This window comes from Mustela nivalis (assembly GCF_964662115.1).
Source record: "Mustela nivalis genome assembly, chromosome: 1".
NCBI lineage: Eukaryota > Metazoa > Chordata > Mammalia > Carnivora > Mustelidae > Mustela > Mustela nivalis.
The window spans coordinates 197,497,624-197,520,443 of record NC_139020.1 but is presented as its reverse complement, the minus strand read 5'-3'; the positions used below and the strand labels follow the sequence as shown (position 1 = coordinate 197,520,443).

The following is a 22,820-nucleotide window of genomic DNA, read 5'->3' as shown; positions in this document are numbered from 1 at the left end:
GTAAGTGCACAGAGAACAAATAAACTTGAGGCTGAGCAAATCAAGCCCCATGTGGTCCTTAGTCATAGTCAGGGGAGCAACCATGGAATTTTTCCACATTTATGAAAACTCTTAAGAGCAAGTTAGGTTTGGAACCCCCAATGTAGTTATTCTAAACCCCAAGGCATATACTGCATAAATTATTCTCCTCTCTCAGCATAAACAGAAATTGAAGATGATAGAGGATGTATCTTCTAGATGTAGTAATAATGGTCTTGAATAATGGTCTTGTAGTGATGTGTATGAAATTATCAGATCAGATTCTAAATCTAGACTCTAGAAGGAGGAATTTTCACAAGTGTGGAGAGGAAAAAAATTAACATAAGAGTAAACATAAGAGTTTATATTTACTTAAATTCTTCCCCTTTATTAAAATATGTAATAAGTCTGTGGTGATCTAGGGATTTGAATGAAATGTAATAATCGAAAACAAATCATATGTATTTTTCAGTTTGTGGATACTTGTAAAGTTTTGCTCTCTTGTCCTAATTTAGCTCTCATTTTTTAAAAGATTTATTTGAGAGAGAGAAAGAATAAGCAGAGGAGAGTAGCAGAGGGAGAAGGAGAAGCAGATGTTGAGCAGGGGGCCATAAGCAGGGCTGGATCCCAGGACCCAGATATCGTGACCTGAGCCAAAGGCAGAGGCTTAACTGACTGAGCTATCCAGGCATCCCTAGTTCTCATTTTTTAAAAACTCGTTTAACAGTAAATATTTTCTATTTGTGCCTGGCACAAATATTTGTGCCTAGATTTTGAGGGTATAGTAGGGAACAGAACACACAAAAATTCCTATCATCAAAGGTCTTGACATTATAGTAGGCTTGGTTGTGCATGCTGCAGTAGACAAAACAAGATAAATTAATAAGATATATCATTATTAGAATAATGGTGTGCTGTGGACAAAAAGCAAGGGAGAAACAGTAAATATTGAGGTGTACAATTTTGAATAGATAATTTAAGGGAACACCTGGAGGTGGTGAAGGTGGTTTCGCCTATTACGCTGTTTCTGAGGGAAGAGTGAACCAAGTAGAGGAAACAATATGGGAAAGGGACTTGAAACTGGTTGTGTGCCCAGCAAGGGAGAACAATATAGTGAGGAGCTGAGGAGCCCCATCAGAGGTGTGGAATGGGGTGTAGATAAGAAGCAAGGCTAAGGGGAGATGGGAGACACTGAAGATAATCTTGAGAACTTCAGCTTGTATTTGAATAGGGTAGAAGCAAAGGGATAATATGATCTGACTTAATGCTTGAACTCTGCTTCATAAAGAAGAGTCTATAAAGTGGGGACAAAGGTAAAATCAGGGAGATCAGTTTGGAGGCCATTCCAGTAATCAAGCTGGTGGTAATAGAGTAGTGTTGTCACATTTAGCAAATAAAAATATAGGACATCCAGTTAAAGTTAAATTTCAGGTAAACTACACACACATACACACACACACACACACACACACACACACACATTTATTTAGTACAAGTGTGTTCCATGCAATATTTGGGAAATTCAAATTTAACTGGATATCCTATATTTTATCTGGTAAACCTATAGTGGAAGGAATGAGAAGTGGACCGATTCTGGATGTTTTGAAGGAATTAACCATAGTATTTCCTGACAGATTGAATGTGAGAAGAGAGTCAAGAGGACTCTTAGATTTTTGGCCCATGCAACCAGAAAGATGTAGTTGCCATTAACTGGAATAGGAAGACTAAGATGGAAAATGTTTGGGGGAAAGAAGATGATCTTGGTTTTGGACATGTTGAGTTTAAGGTATATATTAGTCACCGAGGTAGAGTTGTCAGGTCAGCAATTGAATATGGGAGTGTAAATTTCAGAAGAGGGGTCTGGGTTGGAGGTAACATCTTTGGGAATTTTTAGCTAATACAAGGTATTTTTATCCATTTACTTATTAATTTTTTAGTGTGGAAAATTTCAAGCATATAGAAGTAGAAATCATTGGATGAATGAACTCCAGTGTACCTACCCATCACCTAGTTTTACCAAATAACCTAGGGCAGTCTGTAACCTTCGCCAGGTCCCCCAATCTATCTACATTATTTTAAAGCAAAGCACAAACATTAGATTATTTTAAATATTTATTTATTTTAGAGAGAGAGAGTGCGCATGAGCAGGAGGGACAGAGGGAGAGGAAGAGAGAATTTCAAGCTGACTCCACGCTGAGCACAGAGCCTGACTGGAGTCTTGGTCTCACGACCCATGAGATCATGACCTGAGCTGAAACCAAGAGTCAGACGCTTAACCAGCTGAGCCGCACAGGCGCCCCTTGCCTTTTATGCTTTAAAAGAATATAGTCATTTAAACTATAGAATTAACCACTCTGGATTTTGCTGATTATATTCCTCTGGTTCCATTTAACCCCTATATTTTCTGTAAACTGGTCCTTAGATCTAGAAGCTTAACAAGATTGTCTCAATATTTTTAGCAAGTATGCTTGCTTCTTTGGTAATGCTTGGCATTGGCAATGCAGCCCTGTTGAACTGCAACAAGGGGTTCTTACTAGGGCTGGCATCTTTCTTCATGATGAAAAGATCAGTTGAGAGGTTTAGGTGTTTTAAGCCTCATCTATTCATTATAAAGTTCCTCATCAGCCTTTTTTTTTTTTTTAAAGATTTTATTTATTTGACAGAAACATCAGAGGTAGGCAGAGAGGCAGGCAGAGAGAGAGGGGGAAGCAGGCTTCCTGCTGAGCAGAGAGCCCGATGCAGGGCTTGATCCCAAGACACTGAGATCATGACCTGAGCTGAAAGCAGAGGCTCAACCCACTGAGCCACCCAGGCGCCCCCTCATCAGCCTTTTACCTCATGGTTTTTTAGCAGCCATTGATGATCATTGCCTAGATTCATTATTTTCATTGGACTTCCAAAATGATGATAATCTAATGCTAGCATTCATTCCATGTTTATTAGCTGGAATACCTCTATAAAGAAGAACTTTCTTACCATCTATATGTTGGTTATTTTGAGGTACATCTATTCTAGAAAAGTAAGATAAAAGATTGATTCTTTTGCCTATCCTACCAGTTTTCAAAATAACTTGGTTGCCTAGCCTCCAAAGTGACTGATGGGTGTTTTTTAAAAAATGTAATTATATATCTAACAGAGGAAGACCCTTTAAGTTAGCTCTTCAGATGTCTTTTGTCCTGGTAGTCTGATAACTTCCTTATTCTCTGGGACAACAAGATGTCCAAGACTCATCTTGCACATTTCCTGCCCCAGACCTGGTTCCTTTCAGTGGTGAATGGTATTTCAATACCAAAAGCTGGGTGTGAATTATTGGCGCATATGTCTTAGGCAGGGAGCCTGAGGCAGTGCTCAACCAGGACCCAAAGATCATGACCTGAGCTGAAGGTAGACACTTAACCATCTGAGCCAATGTTCGTTTAAAAATTTTATGTAGTCAGGGTGCTGGGTGGCTCAGTCTGTTAAGCCCCTGGATCTTGATTTCAGCTCAGGTCATGATCTTTCAGATTAGGGATCAAGCCCCATGTCCAGCTCTGCACTCAGTGTGGAGTTGCTTCAGATCCTCTCTCCCTCTCCCTCCCACTCAATCACTCTCTCAAATAAATCTTTTTAAAAAACTTGATGTAGTCAGGTTTATAGGTATTTTATTACTTTTGGATTTTGAATCAAAGTTTTCCCCACAAACAGGTTGATGAGGAATTTATCAGCCTCCCCACCCCTTCCCAGCCTCAGTGCTTTTATGATTTTATTTTTTAGGATCTCTGATCCATCTGGATATTTTGTTGTGTATGGTGAAAGGACTAGATTCAGTCTTAATCTTTTTTCATATAACTATTCCATTAACACTATTTTTAAAAAAAGGATTTTTAATTATGTGAGAGAGTGCTAGGGGAGAAGAAGAAGGAGAGGGACAAGCAGACTTCATGCTGAATGCAGAGCCCTACTCAGGGCTCAATCTCAGAACCCCGAGATTATGACCTGAGCCAAAAACATCAGTCAGACAATTAACTGACTGAGCCACCCAGGCACTCCTCAACTCTACTTAAAAAAAAAAAAAAAGATTTTATTTATTTGACAGAGATCACAAGTAGGAAGAGAGGCAGCTGGGGTTGGTGGGGGAAGCAGGCTCCCTGCTGAGCAGAGAGCTCAATGCAGGGCTCAATCCCAGGACCCTGAGACCAGGACCTGAGCGGAAGGCAGAGGCTTAACCCACTGAGCCATCTAGGAGCCCTTCAACTCTACTTTTTTTAAATGTCTTTCCTCAATATATTTGAGATGCTATTTTTATCATATGGTCGTATACATTTCCACTTTCAATTAGATCTATTGTTATAATCTATTCTGGCTTGGCTATCTAATCATATGCTACTATAATGCTGTAAAATTGTAGAAGCTTTATAATATGTTTTTAATACCTGGTAGGGCTGGCTTACCCCACCCCTTCTTTTTTTTCCCTCCTTCTCTTTCTTCTCTTTCTATTTTAGAATTTTCCTGGCTGGTTTTGCTTGTTTTCATTTCTAAATGAGCATTATAATCAGTTTTCTCCCTGTAGAAAAAAAATGATGGTATTTTTATTGGGACATTTCAAAGTTATAAATTAACCTAGATAGATTTAACATCTTTGTGATGTTGATTCTATCAATGAACAGGACATATCTTTCCCATTATATAGGAATGGTTTATAACTTTCTTCACATAGGTTTTGGGCATTTCTTGTTAGGTTTTGGGGTGGGTTTTTTTTCACCTTCAGGTGATATAATTGACTAATAAAACTGTAATATATTTAAAGTGTACATCATGATGATTTGACATTGTGAAAGGATCTCACCCATCTAATTAATTACTACATTCATCACCTCGTAGATCACTTTTTTTTTAATATATGTATGTCTGTATTTATTTGGTGAAACCACTTAAGTTCTACTCTCTCAGCAAATTCCAGTTATACAATACAGCATTATCAACTATACTCACCACATTATTCATTAGGTTCTCAGACCTTATTCATCTTACAGCTAAAAACTTGTACCCTTTTTATGAGTGTCTCTTGCTTTCCCCCACCCTCTAGCCTTTGGCAACCACTTTTCTACTCTCTGTTTCTATAAGTTTGACTTTTTTTCCTTTTTCTTTTTAAGATTCTGCATGTATGTAAAACCATGCAATATTTGTCTTCTCTGTCTGGCTTATTTCACTTAGCATAAGGCCCTTGGGTTCCATCCATGGAACCGTGGAATTTATTGTCACAAGTAGCAGAATTTCTTTATTTCTCATGGCTGAATAATATTCCTCTGTGTGTGTGTGTGTGTACCTGTACCATACTTTATCCATTCATCCATTGAGAGACCCTTAGTTTGTTTCTGTATGTTGACTATGTGAATAATGCTGCAGTGAACATGGAGTGCAGATGTCTCTCTGATATCCTGTTTTCATTTCCTTTGGATATATACCCAGAAGTAGGTTTGCTGGATTATATATGGTCATTCTGTTTTTAATTTCTTGAGGAAACACCATACTATTTTTTATAGTGGCTGCACCAATTTATATTGCCACCAACAATGCAGTTTCCCTCTTCTCCACATTTTCACCAATATTTATCTCTTGTTATTTTGATGATGGCCATCCTGACAAATGTGAGATGATATCTCAGTGTGGTTTTGATTTGCATTTCCCTGATGAATAGTGATGTTGAACACCTTTTCTGTACCTTAGGCCATTTGTGTATCTTCTTTGGAAAAATGTCTATTCAGTTCCTCTGACCATTTATTAATTGCTTTGTTTGGGTTTTTTTTTTTTTCCCCTATGAGTTGTGGAAGTCCTTTATATATTTCGGGTATTAACCCTTTATCAGATATATGGTTTACAAATGTTTTCTCCCATTCCACAGGTTGCCTCTTCATTTTATTGATGGTTTCCTTTGCTGTGTAGAAGCTTTTCAGTTTGATGTGGTCTCACTTGTTTATTTTTGGTTTTGTTGCTTTTGCTTTTTGTGTCAAGTCCAAAAAATCATTGCCAAGACTGATGTCAAGAAGCTTACCCCCTATGTTTTCCTATAGGAATTTAACTGTTTCAGGTCTTAACCTTAAATTTTTAATTGATTTTGAGTTGATTTTGTATGTGATGTAAGACAAGGGTCCAGTTTCATTCTTTGGTACATGGCTGTCCAGTTTTCCCAGCACTATTTATTAAAGAGAATTTCCTTTCCCTAATATATATTCTTGGCTCCTTTGTCATAAGTTAGTCAACCCTATTATGCATGGGTTAATTTCTGGCTCTCTTTTCTATTCCATGGATATATGTTGAGTTGTTTGTTTTATTATTGAGTTTTAAGAGTTCTTTGTATATTTGGGACAACTGGCTGACTCAGTCAGTGGAGCATGTGACTCCTAATCTCAGGGTCATGAGTTCAAACCCCATATTGGATATAGAGATTACTTAAAAAAATAAATATATTTTTCTAAAAGGGTTCTTTGTATATTTTGGATATTTTGGATACCTTTTTCAGATGTCTTTTGCAAATATTTTCTCCCAGTATGTGGCTTCTCACTTTCTTGACCATGTTTTTCACAGAGCAGAAGTTTTTAATTTTAGGGAAGTCCAGCTTATTAATTATTTCATTCATGGATCAAGTCTTTAGTGTTGAATTTACAAAGTCATTGGCAAATACAGGGGTCATCTAGATTTTCTCCTATCTTATTTTCTAAGAGTTTTTTTTAATAGCTTTGAATTTTACATTTAGGTCTATGATTCATTTTGAATTAATTTTTTGTGAAAGGTGTAAGGTCTGTCTAAGTTTTCTTTGCATGTGGATCTCCAGATGTTCCAGCACAATTTGTTTAAAAGAGTATGTTTTCATTGATTCTTCTCCTACCCACTCTGCTGCCAAAGATGAAAAAAAAAAAAAAAAGAGTATGTTTTCTTCATTTTATTGACTTTGCTCCCTTGTCAAAGATCAGTTGACTGTATTTGAGTGAATCTATTTCTTTCTTTTTTTTTTATAAGAAGTTTTTTTTTTAAGATTTTATTTATTTATTTGACAGATCACAAGTAGGCAGAGAGGCAGGCGGAGATCACAAGTAGGCAGAGAGAGAGGAGGAAGCAGGCTCCCTGCTGAGCAGAGAGCCCGATGCGGGGCTCGATCCCAGGACCCTGGGATCATGACCTGAGCTGAAGGCAGAGGCTTAACCCACTGAGCCACCCAGGTGCCCCTGAGTGAATCTATTTCTGAGCACTCTATCCTATTTCATTGGTCTGTTAGTCTGTTCCTTTGCCAGTACCACACTATTTTGATTAGTTAGCTTTATAGTAAATCTTGAAGTTGGATAGTGTCAATTCTCTGACTTTGTTCTTCTCCCTTAATATTGTGTTGGCTATTCTGGATCTTTTGCCTCTCCATATAAATTTATTTATTTTTTATTTTTTAAAAAAGATTTTATTTATTCACCTGACAGAGATCACAAGTAGTCAGAGCAGCAGGCAGAGAAAGGGGGAAGCAGACACCCCACTGAGCAGAGAGCCCAATGCGGGGCTCAATCCCAGGAGCCTGAGATCATGACCTGATTCGAAGGCAGAGGCTTAATCCACTGAGCCACCCAGGCACCCTCCATATAAACTTTAGAATCAGTTTGTCAATATCCACAAGATAACTTGCTCAAATTTTTATTGAGAGTGCATTGAATATATAGATCAAGTTGGAAAGAACTGATGTCTTGACAATATTGAGTCTTCTTGTCCATGAACATGAATATCTCTCCACTTATTTCATTCTTCTTTGATATCTTTCATCAGAATTTTGGGGTTTTCTTCATATAGATCTTATACATATTTTGTTAGATTTATACTTGGAATTTTAGGGTTGCTAATATAAATGGTATTTTGTGCTTAATTTCAAATTCATTTGTTCACTGCCTGGTATTTAGGAAAGGGATTAACTTTTGTGTATTAATCTTTATCTTGCAACACTGGTATAATTACTTCTTTTTTCCAGGAGTTGTTTTGTTACTTCTTTTGAATTTCCTCCATAGAAAGTCATGTGGTCTTGAACAAAGATAGTTTTACTTTTTCTTTTCCAATCTATATACCTTTTATTTCCTTTTATTGTTTTAGTTCATTATTTAGAACTTCTAGTACAATGTTGTACTGAGAGAGGAGGGGGAATACTTGCCTTGTCCCTGATCTTAAGAGGGAAAACTTAGATTTTCATAATTAAGTATGATGTTAGCTTTGGAATTTTGTGTAGATGTTTTCTATCAAGTTGAGGAAGTTCCCCTCTATTTCCTATTTTGCTGAGAGTTTTTCTCATGAGTGGGTGTTGGATTTTGTTAAATGCTTTTTAAAAAAATTCATTTTTTATTAGGCTCCACTCCTGGCATGGAGTCCAACATAGAACCTAAACTCAGGACCTTGAGATCAAGACCTGAGTTGAGATCAAGAGTCGGACACTCAACCAACTGAGTGACCCAAGCACCCCAAATGTTTTTTTAATACCCATTTATATGATCATATGATTTTTCTTCTCTGGTCTGTGACAGTTTACGTTATTTGATTTTCAAATGTTGAAATAGCTTTGCACGTCTAGAATAATTATCACTTGGTTATATATAATTCTTTTCATATATTGTTGCATTAAATTTGCTAATATTTTGTTGAGGATTTTGCACCCATGTTCATGAGAGGTCTTGGTCTGTGGTTTTCTTTTTTTACAGTGTCTTTGTCTCGTTTGGTATTAGGATGAGATTTTAGAGAAATGGCATACTTTCTTTCTTAAATATTTAGTAAAATTCACTTATGAACATGCCTGGACAATATTGCCAGTTTTTAAAATGAATTTTCTTCATTTTTCATCTCAATGAAATATTAATTTATTTGTATCATGGATATTAATATTACACTGAACTTCTTTGAAGGTATTCTATACAGTCTAAACTGTGTTCAGGAGTGCTGAGACAAAATAATTAACTCTGGTATGTAGTCCCAACCTTGCAGCAACTTTATTCTTCTCAGTTAAGTGAGTGTGAGAGACTTAGTGTGTTACATATGAGAGTCCTTTGAACTGAGAGTAGGTGAATGTCGAAGTCTCCAGGAGACCATAGATTTGTTTTAAAATAGTGAAGCCACAGTCTCTGAGGAGGTAATTAAGAAGCCCCTGAAAAGTACCAGTATCCATATCCAGGCACTGGATATATGTTCTTGAATCCCGATCTCTACTTTTAAAGATAGGTGTGTTGTCTTTATTTAACTGATGAGGAAACTGGGATTCAAAGAAGTTAACTAATTTGGGGTGCCTGTCTGGATCAGTTGGTAGAGCATGTGACTCTTGATCTCAGGTTTACAAATTTGAGTCCCACATAAAATCTTAAAAAAGAAAAAACCCAAAAAACAGGTCAACTAATTTGCCCAAGTTCACAGTATAAATGCAGGTGTCAGGATCTGAACCTTGATCTTGTTCCTCTAAAGTCATATCCTTTCAAGTCATTACCAAGCTGCTCATAAAGGGAGAAACACAAAGTTTCTTGGTTCTAGAACGTATTTAAGATAGAACCAGTGTTGAGAAATGAGAGGACAGAATGCATGGCCTTTGGTAATGGGTTGACATAGTATAGAACATATTTGCCTCCAAATCTGGATAGAACTTGAACTAATTATTTAGTCCATGTGCGTCCTTACAAACTTTTAAGTGAGGATAGCAACACCTGCCTCACAAAATCATTGACCTTGTATCCTGCAACATATCTAGCACTGTGCCCAACACATAGGAGGGTTATGTAAATGATAATACCTTTCACCCCTTGATCCCTGTGATCTATGCTTAATATTCTTGCAAAACAAGTGGTTATAAACACTCCATCTATTTTTTCTAAAAAATTAGAAAACTTCAACATAACAGATTTATCTAAACAAGGTTAAATTTTATGAAAAATGTACTAAAATGTCCATATTTATTCAGAACTTGTGTTTCGGTTTATCTTGATCTCTGTTGGGAAAGTATTTGATGTTGGTCACATATGCCTACCATTTGTGTGGGATTCATTTTCTGATGCTCTCAGTGGTATTATATAATCTGATAATTATGAATGTATGTGACAACAGGGAAACAAAATTTAGAAATTGGGCTTGTTTCATAAAATCCAGGCTCTATGATCATAATAATGAATGTATAATGAATAATGAATGTGTTGGGTTGGCAATGAGCACAGTAGGCAATAAGAGGTATGCTCATAAGAGGTGTGGGAAAACACTTTGCCCAAAGCACTCACTCTTCATCAAGCTTCTTTACTGCCCAAATTCCGCAGTACTCTTGGCATTCCCATATCCTCTGATCTGGGGAGAACTAGTCTTTTTGGGAGAGGTTATAGATTGAGTCATTCATTGTATCAGACAATGAAAAATAAAGTCTATTGGTCTTTTCCTAAAAGCAGAGTATTAATAGAATAGGATGGCAAGAGAAAAGGACAAGAGAACAAGATGGAATGCAAATTTACTGTTTCACAGATGACTAGGCTCTCCCTGGTGTTAAGAAGGAGGGAGTTTGTATGCAATTTAATAACAGAAAATACCTATTTTCTTTTTTAAAAGATTTTATTTTTAAGTAATCTGTACACTCAACACAGGGCTCAAACTCATAACCCCCAAGATCAAGAGTTACACGCTCCACTGACTGAGCCAGCCAGGTGCCCTGAAAATACCTGTTTCTGACACACATAATGGGAGTTTTCACCAAATGGATGGGAATATAGTTGCTGAAATGTCCTTATCTACATATAGTTGTTACCAGTAAAGTAATCTTTGGGGGAAAGTTACACTATCTTAAACTTTTAAATTAATATTCCTCTCTTTTTAATAGGGTTAACCATAAGAAATGAATTTTAATGTCTGGAATATCAAAGAGATGCTCAGTATTCCCTCAGGCTCTGGGTAAGTTTTCGGGTTATATACTCTGATACGGAGGATCTTAGAGTTGTATTGTTTTCATAGAAAACCCTTCCCTACCTATTAATTAGTAACTGAGTTACTTCTATAGCTTCTTCCCCTTCTCCTTCCTTCCTTTCACTGCACTCCCATCCTTGTCTTTTTCCTTTTGCTAATTTTCTGATTATAAAAACAATATAAATTCAACTATGTGTGTTAATTGAGCAGCGGCTCTGTGTCCAGCACTGGGCCTAGAGACTATGGGGCTTGTGAGAATTAGACATGGCCCAACATCTAGAAACTCACTTTGGTTGGAGCAATTACATTGAAACAGCAGGGAGCAAAATCAAGACAATGTTGAGGTACGTATTACATTGTGTGGTACCATATGTAGGTCCTGTGGAGTTAAGAGCCAGCTGTTGACAAGGCTCACTGAGATATTGCCCCTTCCACTACTCCACTGAAGTATTTACATTTGTGTCTGCCAGCCATGCAGTGGGCCTGCCATTGCTAACTTGGTGAATGTGCCCCAGAAGTAGTATATATTTATTAAGGGATTTCTAATTGCTTTTGGTATGTTTTATTATTGGATAGTTTATTTTCTTCCTAACACCTTCCTGAAGACAGTTATTAATTCAATAAAAACCTAGAGCACTGTGCTCTTTACTTCTTAAAAAGAAAAAAAAATGCTTACAGTTGATACAGAGTAAGGAAAATCTTTGTTAAATTCTAGATCATAGCTTTAAGATATAAATCCTACATATTTCTATAAGCTCACAGGTTTTTTTTTCCAGTCCAGCTAATTATTCTCCTTGACCTAACAGGGGAGTCACAGAGAGCTATTTAAGCTATTTTGAGCAATGATTATGCAACCCATATTATAATATATGTGTGCAGCCCATTACCTTCGCTAATCTTAGAAAATGGTTCCATCAGTGAAGTAATTGCTCTTTCCTGTGCTGAACTATTAGAGTTTCTTTTTGTCTTGCATCAATATATGATGGTTCCTTTGGCTTAGGATATGTAGTTATATGCTATCAAATTATTTTAGATTTGGCTTATTTATTTCTTGGGGGGTGGAGAGAGAGCAAGGACAGTAGGAGGGGCAGAGGGAGAGCGAGAGAGAGAATCAATCTTAAGTGGGCTCTCTGCCCAGAGCAGAGCCCCAACTCAGGGCTCAGTCTTACCACTCTGAGATTATGACCTGAGCCAAAGTCAAGAGTTAGATGCTTAACCAAGTGAGCACCCAGGCACTCCTAGCTTTAGCTTTTTTTTTTTTTTTTTTAAGATTCTATTTATTTATTTGACAGACATAGATCACAAGTAGGCAGAGAGGCAGGCAGAGAGAGGAGGAAGCAGGCTCCATGCTGAGCAGAGAGCCCGATGCGGGGCTCCATCCCAGGACCCTGGGATCATGACCTGAGCAAAGGCAGAGGCCCCAACCCACTGAGCCACCCAGGCGCCCCTAGCTTTAGCTTTTTAAACAAGGAATGATTTGTGTTTGTATGTTGTAATGAAAAGGGTGTTTTTTTCAGGTCACACAACAGCATTAAGTAACAAATTCTTACTGAGATCTCTTTGAAATAAAAACTTGAAGACTATTTTACTTGTCTGCCTGCTTTTATGCTGTCTCTGATATAGACTCAGTACACTGTGTTCAAGTGTGATTGTATCATTATCAGTATCACTCTCCCTTTAACAAAGATGTGTAGATATCCATGGGAAGCAAGTTGGAAGTCCACAGCTGGAAGTACAAGAATAAGACACTAAAGGTGTGAAAGGGAACACCACCTTGTTTCAGAAACAATGCTTAATGGATCCTTCTGTGCACAAATCTGAGTTGATCGTATTCTTCAGTCTGGATGAGGCCTAAATTAGTCTGCTGGGTTGCCAAAACAAAGTACCCTAAATTGGATGGCTTCAACAATAGAAATTTTATTTTCTCAGTTTTGGAGATTGGAAGTCCTAGAATCATATGCCAGCTGGATCATTTCTGGTGAGGGCTCCCTTCCTGGCTTGCTGACAACTGTCTTCTCTCTGTGTCCTCACGTGGAGGAGAAAAAAAGAAGGAGGGCAAACTCTCTAGTGTTTCTACTTGTAAGAACCTTAATCCCGTCAAGAAGACTCCCCCCGCAGGACCTTGTTTAACCCTAATTACCTCCTAAAGGCCCCATTTCCAAACACTGTCATGTTAGGGATTAGGACTTCAACATAGGAATTTTTTTTTTCAGATTTTATTTATTTATTTGACAGAGAGAGATCACAAGTAGACAGAGAGGCAGGCAGAGAGAGAGAGAGAGAGAGAAGCAGGCTCCCCACCGAGCAAAGAGCATGATGCGGGACTTGATCCCAGGACCCCGAGACCATGAGCCGAGCCGAAGGCAGCAGCTTAACCCACTGAGCTACCCAGGCGCCCAACATAGGAATTTTTGGAGAACACAAACATTCAGTCTGTAACTAAGGTGTCTTGTTTTTTATATTATGACTCCTACTCTCCCTATAATCCTGCTCCCTTCCTTCCCTGTAGGCACATTCTAGGAGAGTAATGGGAGTTCCAATTCACCTTCTACACACACACTTATATACTTGTTTGGTGTGGTATGATGTAGATTTAAAGGTTATATATTGCATGGAGCACTGGGTGTGGTGCATAAACAATCAATCTTGGAACACTGAAAAAACAAATAGATAAAATGATCTGTTTTAATACAGCTAAAAAGTACTAAAAATATACTAATAGCTAACGATTTATTGTATATTGACTAGTCTTATATTTGTTTACTGAAATGTTCAGATTTCTTGTTCATTAAAAAACACTGGGTTCTTTGTATTCTAAAAAATGGTTAGGGGTGACTGGGTGGCTCAATGGCTTAAAGCCTCTGCCTTAATAAAATCTTTAAGAATAAAAAGTTATATAAATGATACAGAGTTCATTCAATTTTTACTTTTTCTGCACTCTAAATTTTTTGAGATTTATTCATGTGGTTATATGTAAATCTACTTTACTGCTTCTGACTAATGCATCAGTTATATGCATATACCATATTTTTATCTATTCCCTTAGTGATTAACAGATTCAACTTTCTTTTTTAGAGATAGTAAGTGAGAGAATGGGGGGTGGGAAGAAGGGGCAGAAGGAGAGAATCCCAAGCAGGCTCTATGGCCAGCACAGAGCCCTATATAGGGCTCGATTCCATGACCCTGAGATCATGACCTGAGCTGATATCAAGAGTTTGATGCTCACCTGACTGAGCCACCCAAGTGCCCCCCAGATTCAACTTTTTAAAAGATAATGTTCTTTTAATCCCTAAAGATTTCAGGAACTTTGATCCCCCAAAAGGTGTTATAGCCCACAGTGCTGTTGTATAAGGAATCATGGTGTCAGTCCTTAATGTCTGAATTTCCATCTGATTGTTCTCAAATTGCTATAATGAAAATGCCTGGCTTTCAGAATTTGTTTATGATTCTTTATAGGTAATAATGAGAGTGTTCAGGGGGCGAGGAGGTCAGAACAAACTAGTACTCTCCCCAGAATATTCTGAAATGAATAGCTGTGAATTATTATTTCATTTGTTCAGAATGTTTGTCCACTTGATATACTTCTCTTTTCTTGCTTAATTTCAGGACCACTAAGTCATCTAGCTGGAATAATAATCAGGCTGATTACTCCAGTCTCAGTGACTCCCAGTTCCTCTTTGGATCCCAGTTCTGTCCAGAAAGTTCAGAGACTCTGTCAGCACCCTTGGATGGTGTCCACGTGAGACATCCAAAACAATCACAACAGAATTCTCTGGACGTGAGTCTCATTTCCAGAATTTCTCTGCACAAATTTCATAGTCATCATGGAGATAAGCTATAAAGAAGACTTATTATGTTGGATTATATTTTAGAATTATACATTTCTAAGGTTACTCTCCTAAATGGATTTATACTTCATTGGTAACTCAGTAGTCTGATAGACTTGGTAGTCTAAAATGGAAAAAATACATATATTGTAGAATATTGCCAGTACCTTGACCCTCAGGGAGAGAGAAATATTGCATGACATTTTCTAAGACATACTATTATTTATGAAAATTTCATAAGAGATAAGAGCTTTAGAAAATGGGAATAAAGTAACATAAATTTTAAGTGGACATTTTTTCTAAGAAACTTTAGGTGCTTTGTGGATTTTAGTCTACTATGCTACATTATCTCCTTGAAGAGGGACATGAGGATTCTGAGAACTTAGTTAATGGAAAAGGGCCAGAATCAAGAACAGAGTCTCCTGAGTCCTCAATTTTTTGAGACCAACGTGTCTTCTTTCATGGGTCAGAATAATTTTTTTTAAGATTTTATTCATTTGACAAAGAGATCACAAGTAGGCAGGGAGGCAGGCAGAGAAAGAGGGGGAAGCAGACTCCCTGCTGAACAGAGAGCCCAATGTGGGGCTCAATCCCAGGACCCTGAGATCATGACCTGAGCCGAAGGCAGAGGCTTAACCCACTGAGCCACCCAGGCGCCCTGGGTCAGAAATATTTTTATATATTTATTTATTTTTGTCTAAAACTAGATTTAACTTTATATATAGACTTAACTGAATCAAATAGAGACTCCATGGATAAGATGAGGTCAGTGCTTTAAGATAATAGGGTATTCTCTCAGATAAGTATTTCAGTAAAAAAATTGGTACCCAGTGATATGAAGGAGGAAATGTACTCCCTGAATGTTTCAGAGTAATTTTTGCCTAAGAATGCAGAAAATGACTCACCACATGCCAGCATGCCTACTGTCCAGTCCATGTCAAACTTACCAACAAGTCTAGTTCAACTAGTAATTGAGTTAAACTTATTATATAAACTTTAACATATCATCTCAGAGATAGCGTAAAGAATTCTGATATTGCCTTCAAATTTGTACAGCTGATTTTAAGCCATTTTAGCTGATACTTTATTTTTATTGTTTTTTTTTTTTTTAAGTTGGCTCCATACCCAACATGGGGCTTGAACTCATGACCTTGAGATTAAGAATCATGTGCTCTACTAGCTTAAGTCAGCCAGGCATCCTGTATACTTTTTTTTTTTTTTAATTTATTTATTTGACAGAGAGACATCACAAGTAGGCAGAGAGGCAGGCAGAGAGAGAGGAGGAAGTAGGCTCCCTGCTGAGCAGAGAGCCCCATGCGGGACTCGATCCCAGGACCCTGAGATCATGACCTGAACCGAAGGCAGCGGCTTAACCCACTGAGCCACCCAGGCGCCCCTGTATACTTTTTTTAAAAAAATATTTTATTTATTTGGCAGACAGAGATCACAAGTAGGCAGAGAGGAAGGCAGAAAGAGAGGGAGAAGCAGGCTCCCTTCTGCAGAGAGCCCGATGCAGGGCTCGATCCCAGGACCCTGAGATCATGACCTGAGCCAAAGGTAGAGCTCAGTGGCTTAACCCATTGAGCCACCCAGGTGCCCCTAATTTTTTAAGATTTTATTTGTTTATTTGAGAGAGAGCGAGCACAAGCAGGGGGAATGGCAGGCAGAGGGAGAGAGGAGAAGCGGACTCTTGCTGAGCAGGGAGCCAGAAATGATATGGGACTCAATCAATCCCAGAGCCCTGAGATCATGACCTAAGCCAAAGGCAGACGCTTAACTGACTGAGCTACCCAGGCACCCGCAGCTGATATTTTTGGTATTTCTGGGCTGGTAAGGCAGAAACCTTATTAATAAAAAGAGTTGCTTTATTTTAATGTAATTTTCTAATATATATTAAATAAAAAGGAAATACTACATGCCATTTTGTTTTTTAGTATTGTGGTTTACACTTAAATGTGACTACATTGTGTAGAAAATAATGAATGCTATAAATATTTTCACATGTGAAATGCTGTGATTTTTTTTTTTTCATTTAACAGAGTGAACCTAGTATTTTCACAAAGTACCAGACAAAACCCCCGCTGTTTGGAGCAGATGCAAATGATAGAGGCTTATTTCCTCCACCTTTGTCAGTTGGAAAAGCAAAGGGCCTGTTGGAACAGTTTGAAGAGAAAAAGAAAAGGGCAAAAGACAAATGTGACAGGTATGCAAAACCTTTCAAGTGGATGAGACATCTCTTTTGAGGGAAACAGAAAATAGAATATTAATAGTCAAATAATTCTATTTCATCATGATAACACTCTTGTCTTTATAGCTCGTCTAATAATTACTCTTTATTTATTTACTTGTCAGTGAGACTTGTGGCAGACTTGAATTTGGCTGCCATAGTTCTGGCCCTCTGAAAAAGTAAGCTAAAGGACTTCTTAGAGAAATACAATAGTCAAGAAATGTTATGTTTATTTTGCCAAAATTCTGCCTTTTAATTGTTCTCTTTTCAGATCACCAGTTAGGAAATTAGATAACAGTTGTTTTAGTGTTAAGAATATAGTACACGAATTCTTTTTCTTTTTAAAATATGTAATGCTTCACAAATTTGCGTGTCATCCTTGTGCAGGGACTATGCTAATCTTCTCCGTATGGTTCCAATTTTAGTATATGTGCTGCCGAAGTGAGCACAGCACATCAAATCTTTAAAAAGCTGATTCAAGCTATTCAGGTTGATTTTCTCACTTTGAAGTGTTGGGTTTTGTTTTTTTTTTTTTAGATTTTATTTTTAAGTAATCTCTACACCCAGCGTGGGGCTTAAACCCATGACCCCGAGATTAAGAGTCGTATGTCACATGCTCCACTGACTGAGCCAGGCAGGTGCCCCAAAATGTTGGTGTGTTGTTTTTTTTAAAGATTTTTATTGTTAGAGAGAGAAAGATACAGAGCGCAAGCACAGGCAGACAGAGTGGCAGGCTAGAGGCAGAGGGAGAAGCAAGCTCCCTGCCGAGCAAGGAACCTGATGCGGGACTCGATCCCAGGATGCCGGGATCATGACCTGAGCTGAAGGCAGCTGCCCAACCAACTGAGCCACCCAGGCGTCCCAATGTTGGTGTTTTTTAAGATACACCCTAAATTTTATGCACAGTCTTATTTGTTAGTTTTATTTATTTTTTTAAAAGGGATTCTTTTTTTTTTTTAAGATTTTATTTATTTATTTGACAGAGAGAGATCACAAGTAGGCAGAGAGGCAGGCAGAGAGAGAGAGGAGGAAGCAGGCTCCCTGCTGAGCAGAGAGCCCGGTATGGGACTCGATCCCAGCACCCAGAGATCATGACCTGAGCCGAAGGCAGCGGCTTAACGCACTGAGCCACCCAGGCGCCCCTTATTTGTTAGTTTTATATTCATTTATTTACCTTAGCAAATACATGAGATAAATTAGGGCTCCTAAACTAATTCATAAATAAATAAGTTGAAGTCACTGAGGGAATTAAGTTGTTCATTTCTTGGTAGTAAATTATCAGGGAACATCTTTAGGTATCATGGAAATCAAAACACTGAAGCAGAGATATACTTTATTATTTCTGTGACAGTGAAGATGTATCACTTAGTGTTACCAATAGTACTTTCATGTTGAAAAGCCAGAATTTCTTTAGGGATTCTTAGACTAAGTATCCTTTCTCTTGAATACCTGTCTTCCTTTAGGGAGAAAAGCGAAATGCTCTATTTGAAGTGTTTGATTCTATTGGTAAATAAACATGTCTCGGACACTGAGAGACTTCTTTCCCCTAGGAATCCAGGCTCTAGGACCCTACCAGTTTCTCAGAGGCCCCTCATGGCTATTAGGGGGCTATAGAGTACTTACCTTCTTACTCCGTCAGTTAGATCAATGTTAAATTTTTTTGTTCTCTGGACATGGGATAATATTTTGTTTGATCAAGATTTCTGCAGCAGGTCAGGCTGGCTGACTCTCTTGGTAGAGCATGCAACCCTTCATCTCAGGGTTGTGAGTTTGAGCCCCACGCTGGGTATAGTGATTACTAAAAAAAAAAAAAATAAAGAAAGAAGAGAAAAGATTTATGCAGCTAAATTTTTTTTTGAAATGTCAAATTTCAACATTTTCTTCTTTCCTTCCTTTCTCTCTCTTCCTATATCACTTTTTTTTGGTAGTGAAATGAGTTTCTGTTAACAATTATTTACAAGATAGCAAAAATATGTAGCACTTAAATAGAAAAATGAGGACTCTGAAGAATCTCTTTCCATTAAAAAACTCAAGCCTAAGGGCGCCTGGGTGGCTCAGTGGATTGAGCTGCTGCCTTCAGCTCGGGTCATGATCTCAGGGTCCTGAGATCGGGCCCCACATCAGGCTCTCTGCTCAGCGGGGAGCCTGCTTCCTCCTCTCTCTCTGCCTGCCTCTCTGCCTACTTGTGATCTCTCTCTGTCAAATAAATAAATAAAATCTAAAAAATATCTTTAAAAAAAGTAATTAAAAGATATTATATGGGTTATGAGTGTCAACTACAATTTAAAAAGAGAGTAAAAGATATTGGGTGGCTCATTTATTAGCTAGGATTATATTCAACTGTTTATAACATATGTACACACTCTTAATAACAAAGATTTAAAAAGATAGATGTTTATAAATGCAAAAATCATCCTGAAGTATGTAGTCCAGGACTAGAATGGTGGCTTCATGGTTCTCAAGGATTTGGCTCCTTTCAGTACTCTGGTCTCGCATCTCTAAGGTGTGACCCCTGTCCTCGCAGTGCTTGGTGACTGCTGGAGTTCCAGCTGTTGTCAGAGTTCCAGACAAATGATGGATGAAGGAAAGAAGAAAAGGTATCTTCCTTTCCATTTAGGACTCTTCTTGAAGTTACATGTGACACTCCTTATACCTGACACTGGCTAAATCAGGGGAGTCTGGGAATGTCATCTATCTGGATGGCAGTGCATCCAGGGAGAAAAAAATCAGAATTCTGATTTCCAAGAAAGAAAATGAGGCCCCTTTTATGTTTTTGCAACAGCCTTGCAATTGCTAAGTGCTACCCATCGTGGAGAATTCTCCAAACCCAGCCACAAAATTAGTCCACTACAAATTCTGCTGCCCACTAACCCCTGCCCAGAGGATAGTAGACCCTCCCTGCACCCTTTTACCATTCTGCTAGAGGTCTATATTCCTTCTACTGGAGCCACAGCAACTAGAGAGAGAACTCACAGTTTTTTTCTCCTGACTCCTAGTCTGACAAGTTATGTGTCAGGGAAAGGGCCAGTTCAGGAGAAGCTAAGAAAGCAACCCCTCTGGCACTCTCAACCTCTAGCAGAAGAAAGATGCTCTGCTTCGCTCCAAGACTGCTAACCTGAAGAACTACTTAAAAAGAAAAGAGGGTCAGATACAAACCAGCCTAAAATAAAGACTGTGGACTTTCCACTCTAAGTACAAAGTTGTAAATGGTATAGTAGATGTTGCTTCCAAATGCTTTGGAAACCGAGGACAGGCTCCCAGCTCTGACTGGGGACATCAGGAAAGATTCCACCCAAAGGGGCACATGTAAACTGAATGGGAGTTTTGGGCAGAGATCTTGGGTCTGTCAGATCCTGAAGTGTGCCTCTTGAATCAGTTTACTCTGTGAACCTCCATTAGCAATGGTTTATATGATGGTGCTCTATTTTTAAAAATAAAAATGTATTGTTTCCTATGGACTTTATTTAAAAAAAAGATTGTATTTATTTATTTGACAGAGAGAGACACAGCAAGAAAGGGAACACAAGCATGGGGAGCGGGAGAGGGAGAAGCAGGCTCCCTGCTGAGCAAGGAGCCAGATACAGGGCTTAATCCCAGGACCCTGGGATCATGACCCCAGCCAAAGGCAGTCGCTTAACGACTGAGCTACCCAGGTGCCTTTCCTATGGACTATTTTTTAATCTTCTTTTTAGATTCAATAATCTTTAATGATTATGTTTTATTCCATATACAAAATAATTTCTAATGGTTGCATTGTACTCTATCATGGATTTTTCAGGGGGTTATGTTTTAGCTATTTTACACAGTATGGAAGAGTACCACAAATACACAATGGAAAAGGTTAATCTTTTCAATAAATGGTGTTGGAAAAACTGGCTCCATAGGAAAATAATGAAAAGGGACCCCTATCATATACCATACATAAAAACCAATTCAAAATGGATTAAAGCCTTAAACATAAGACTTGAAACTGTAGAACTCCTAGAAGAAAAAATAATAAATAGTTAAAATCTTCTTGACATTGGCATTGACCATGATTTCTTGGATATGACATCAAAAGCACAGGCAGCAAAACCAAAAATAGATAAGTGGGATAACATCAAACTAAAAATTTCTGCACAGAAAAGGAAGCAATCAACAAAATAAAAAGGCAGCCTACAGAATGGTAAATAAATTTACAAACCATATATCTAATAAAGGGTTAATAAATATATAAGGAGTTCTTACAGCTCAATAGTGTAAAAACAAATAGCCCAATTAGGGCTATTAATTAGCCTTAATTTGGCTAAGTAATTAAGGACAAAGAAACTGAATATACATATATGCAAAGAAGACATACTAATGGCCAACAAGTATATGAAAAAGGTGCTCAAGATCACTAGACATCAGGGCGCCTGGGTGGCTCAGTGGGTTAAGCCGCTGCCTTAGGCTCGGGTCATGATCTCAGGGTCCTGGGATCGAGTCCCGCATCGGGCTCTCTGCTCAGCAGAGGGCCTGCTTCCCTCTCTCTCTCTCTCTCTCTGTCTGCCTCTCCATCTACTTGTGATTTCTCTCTGTCAAATAAATAAATAAAATCTTTAAAAAAAAAAAAAAAAAAAAAAAAAAAAAAAAGATCACTAGACATCAGAGAAATGCAAATCAAAACCACAATGAAATATCTTATATCAGGATGGCCATTACTAAAAAAACACAACAACTAAGTGTAGGTTAGAATGTGGAGAAAAATCATAAAAAAAAATGTGGAGAAAAAGGAACCCTTACATGCTGCTGGTAGGAATGTAAATTGGTGCAACCACACTTCTAAGTGTATATTCAAAGGAAATGAAATCAGGATCTCAAAGAGGTACCTGCATTACCATATTCATTGCAGCATTCATTACAATAACCAAGACATGGAGGTAACCTAAGTATCCATCAATGAGTGAATAAAGAAAATGTGGTATATATACGATGGAATAGTCTTCAGCCTTAAAAAACAAGGAAATTCTGTCACTTGTGACAACATAGATGAACCTGGAGGATGTTAGGCTAAATTAAATAAGTCAGACACAGAAAGACAAATACAGTTGACCTTTGAACAGCACAATTTGAACTGTACAGTTCTACCTACATGTGAATTTTTATAGCACAGTACTGTATTTTATGATTTTCTTTTTTTTTAAAGAATTTATTTTTTGTCAGAGAGAGAGAGCACACGCAGGGGGAGAGGCAGATAGAGAAAGTAGAGGGAAAAGCAGACTCCCGGCTGAGCAAGGAGCCCCGTGTGGGACTCGATCCCAGGACTCTGGGATCATGACCTGAGCCGAAGGCAGTGGACTAACCAACTGAGCCACCCAGGCATCCCTGTATTTTATGATTTTCTTAACATTTTCTCTTCTCTAGCTTACTTTATTGTAAGAATACAGTACATAGTACATATAACATACAAAATTTGTGTTAATTGGCTATTTGTGTTATCAGTTTCTGGTCAACAATAGGCTTTTATGTTTTGGGGAAGTCAAAATTTATATACAGATTTTCAAATGTGCGTGTTGGGGGGTCAGCTTCCCTAACCCCTGAGTTGTTCAAGGGCCAACTGTACTATGATACCACTTATATGAAGAACGTAAAATAGTTCAACTCAAAGAAGCAGAGTATAGTAGGATGACGGTTGCTGGGAACTGAGTGTGGGACAAACCAGGGAGATATTAATTAAAGGGTACAGAGTTTCAGTTGACACAATATGAATAAATCCTAGAGATCTACTGTACCTCATAGTACCTATATTTAACAATACAGTATAGTAGGGGTGCCTGGGTGGCTTAGTGGGTTAAAGCCTCTGCCTTCAG

At 38.0% G+C, this 22,820-nt stretch overlaps 1 protein-coding gene across 12 annotated transcripts in view; it reads left to right on the top strand.

Annotated features, from left to right (window-relative positions):
- IHO1 (interactor of HORMAD1 1) overlaps positions 1 to 22,820 on the top strand; it is a 44,482-nt gene that overhangs the window by 2,935 nt on the left and 18,727 nt on the right. For 3 of the 12 annotated variants that reach the window (XM_082704169.1, XM_082704161.1, XM_082704164.1), the window contains exons 2-6: positions 2,962 to 3,037; positions 10,856 to 10,926; positions 12,868 to 12,916; positions 14,545 to 14,716; positions 16,805 to 16,968. In XM_082704169.1, coding sequence (XP_082560295.1) covers positions 10,881 to 10,926; positions 12,868 to 12,916; positions 14,545 to 14,716; positions 16,805 to 16,968 — 431 coding nt within the window. In that variant the 5' untranslated portion in view covers positions 2,962 to 3,037; positions 10,856 to 10,880. Of the gene's footprint in view, positions 1 to 1,736; positions 1,805 to 2,961; positions 3,038 to 10,855; positions 10,927 to 12,867; positions 12,917 to 14,544; positions 14,717 to 16,804; positions 16,969 to 22,820 lie in introns of those variants that run through there. The other 9 variants (XM_082704168.1, XM_082704165.1, XM_082704166.1 and 6 more) reach the window with 5 other exon arrangements.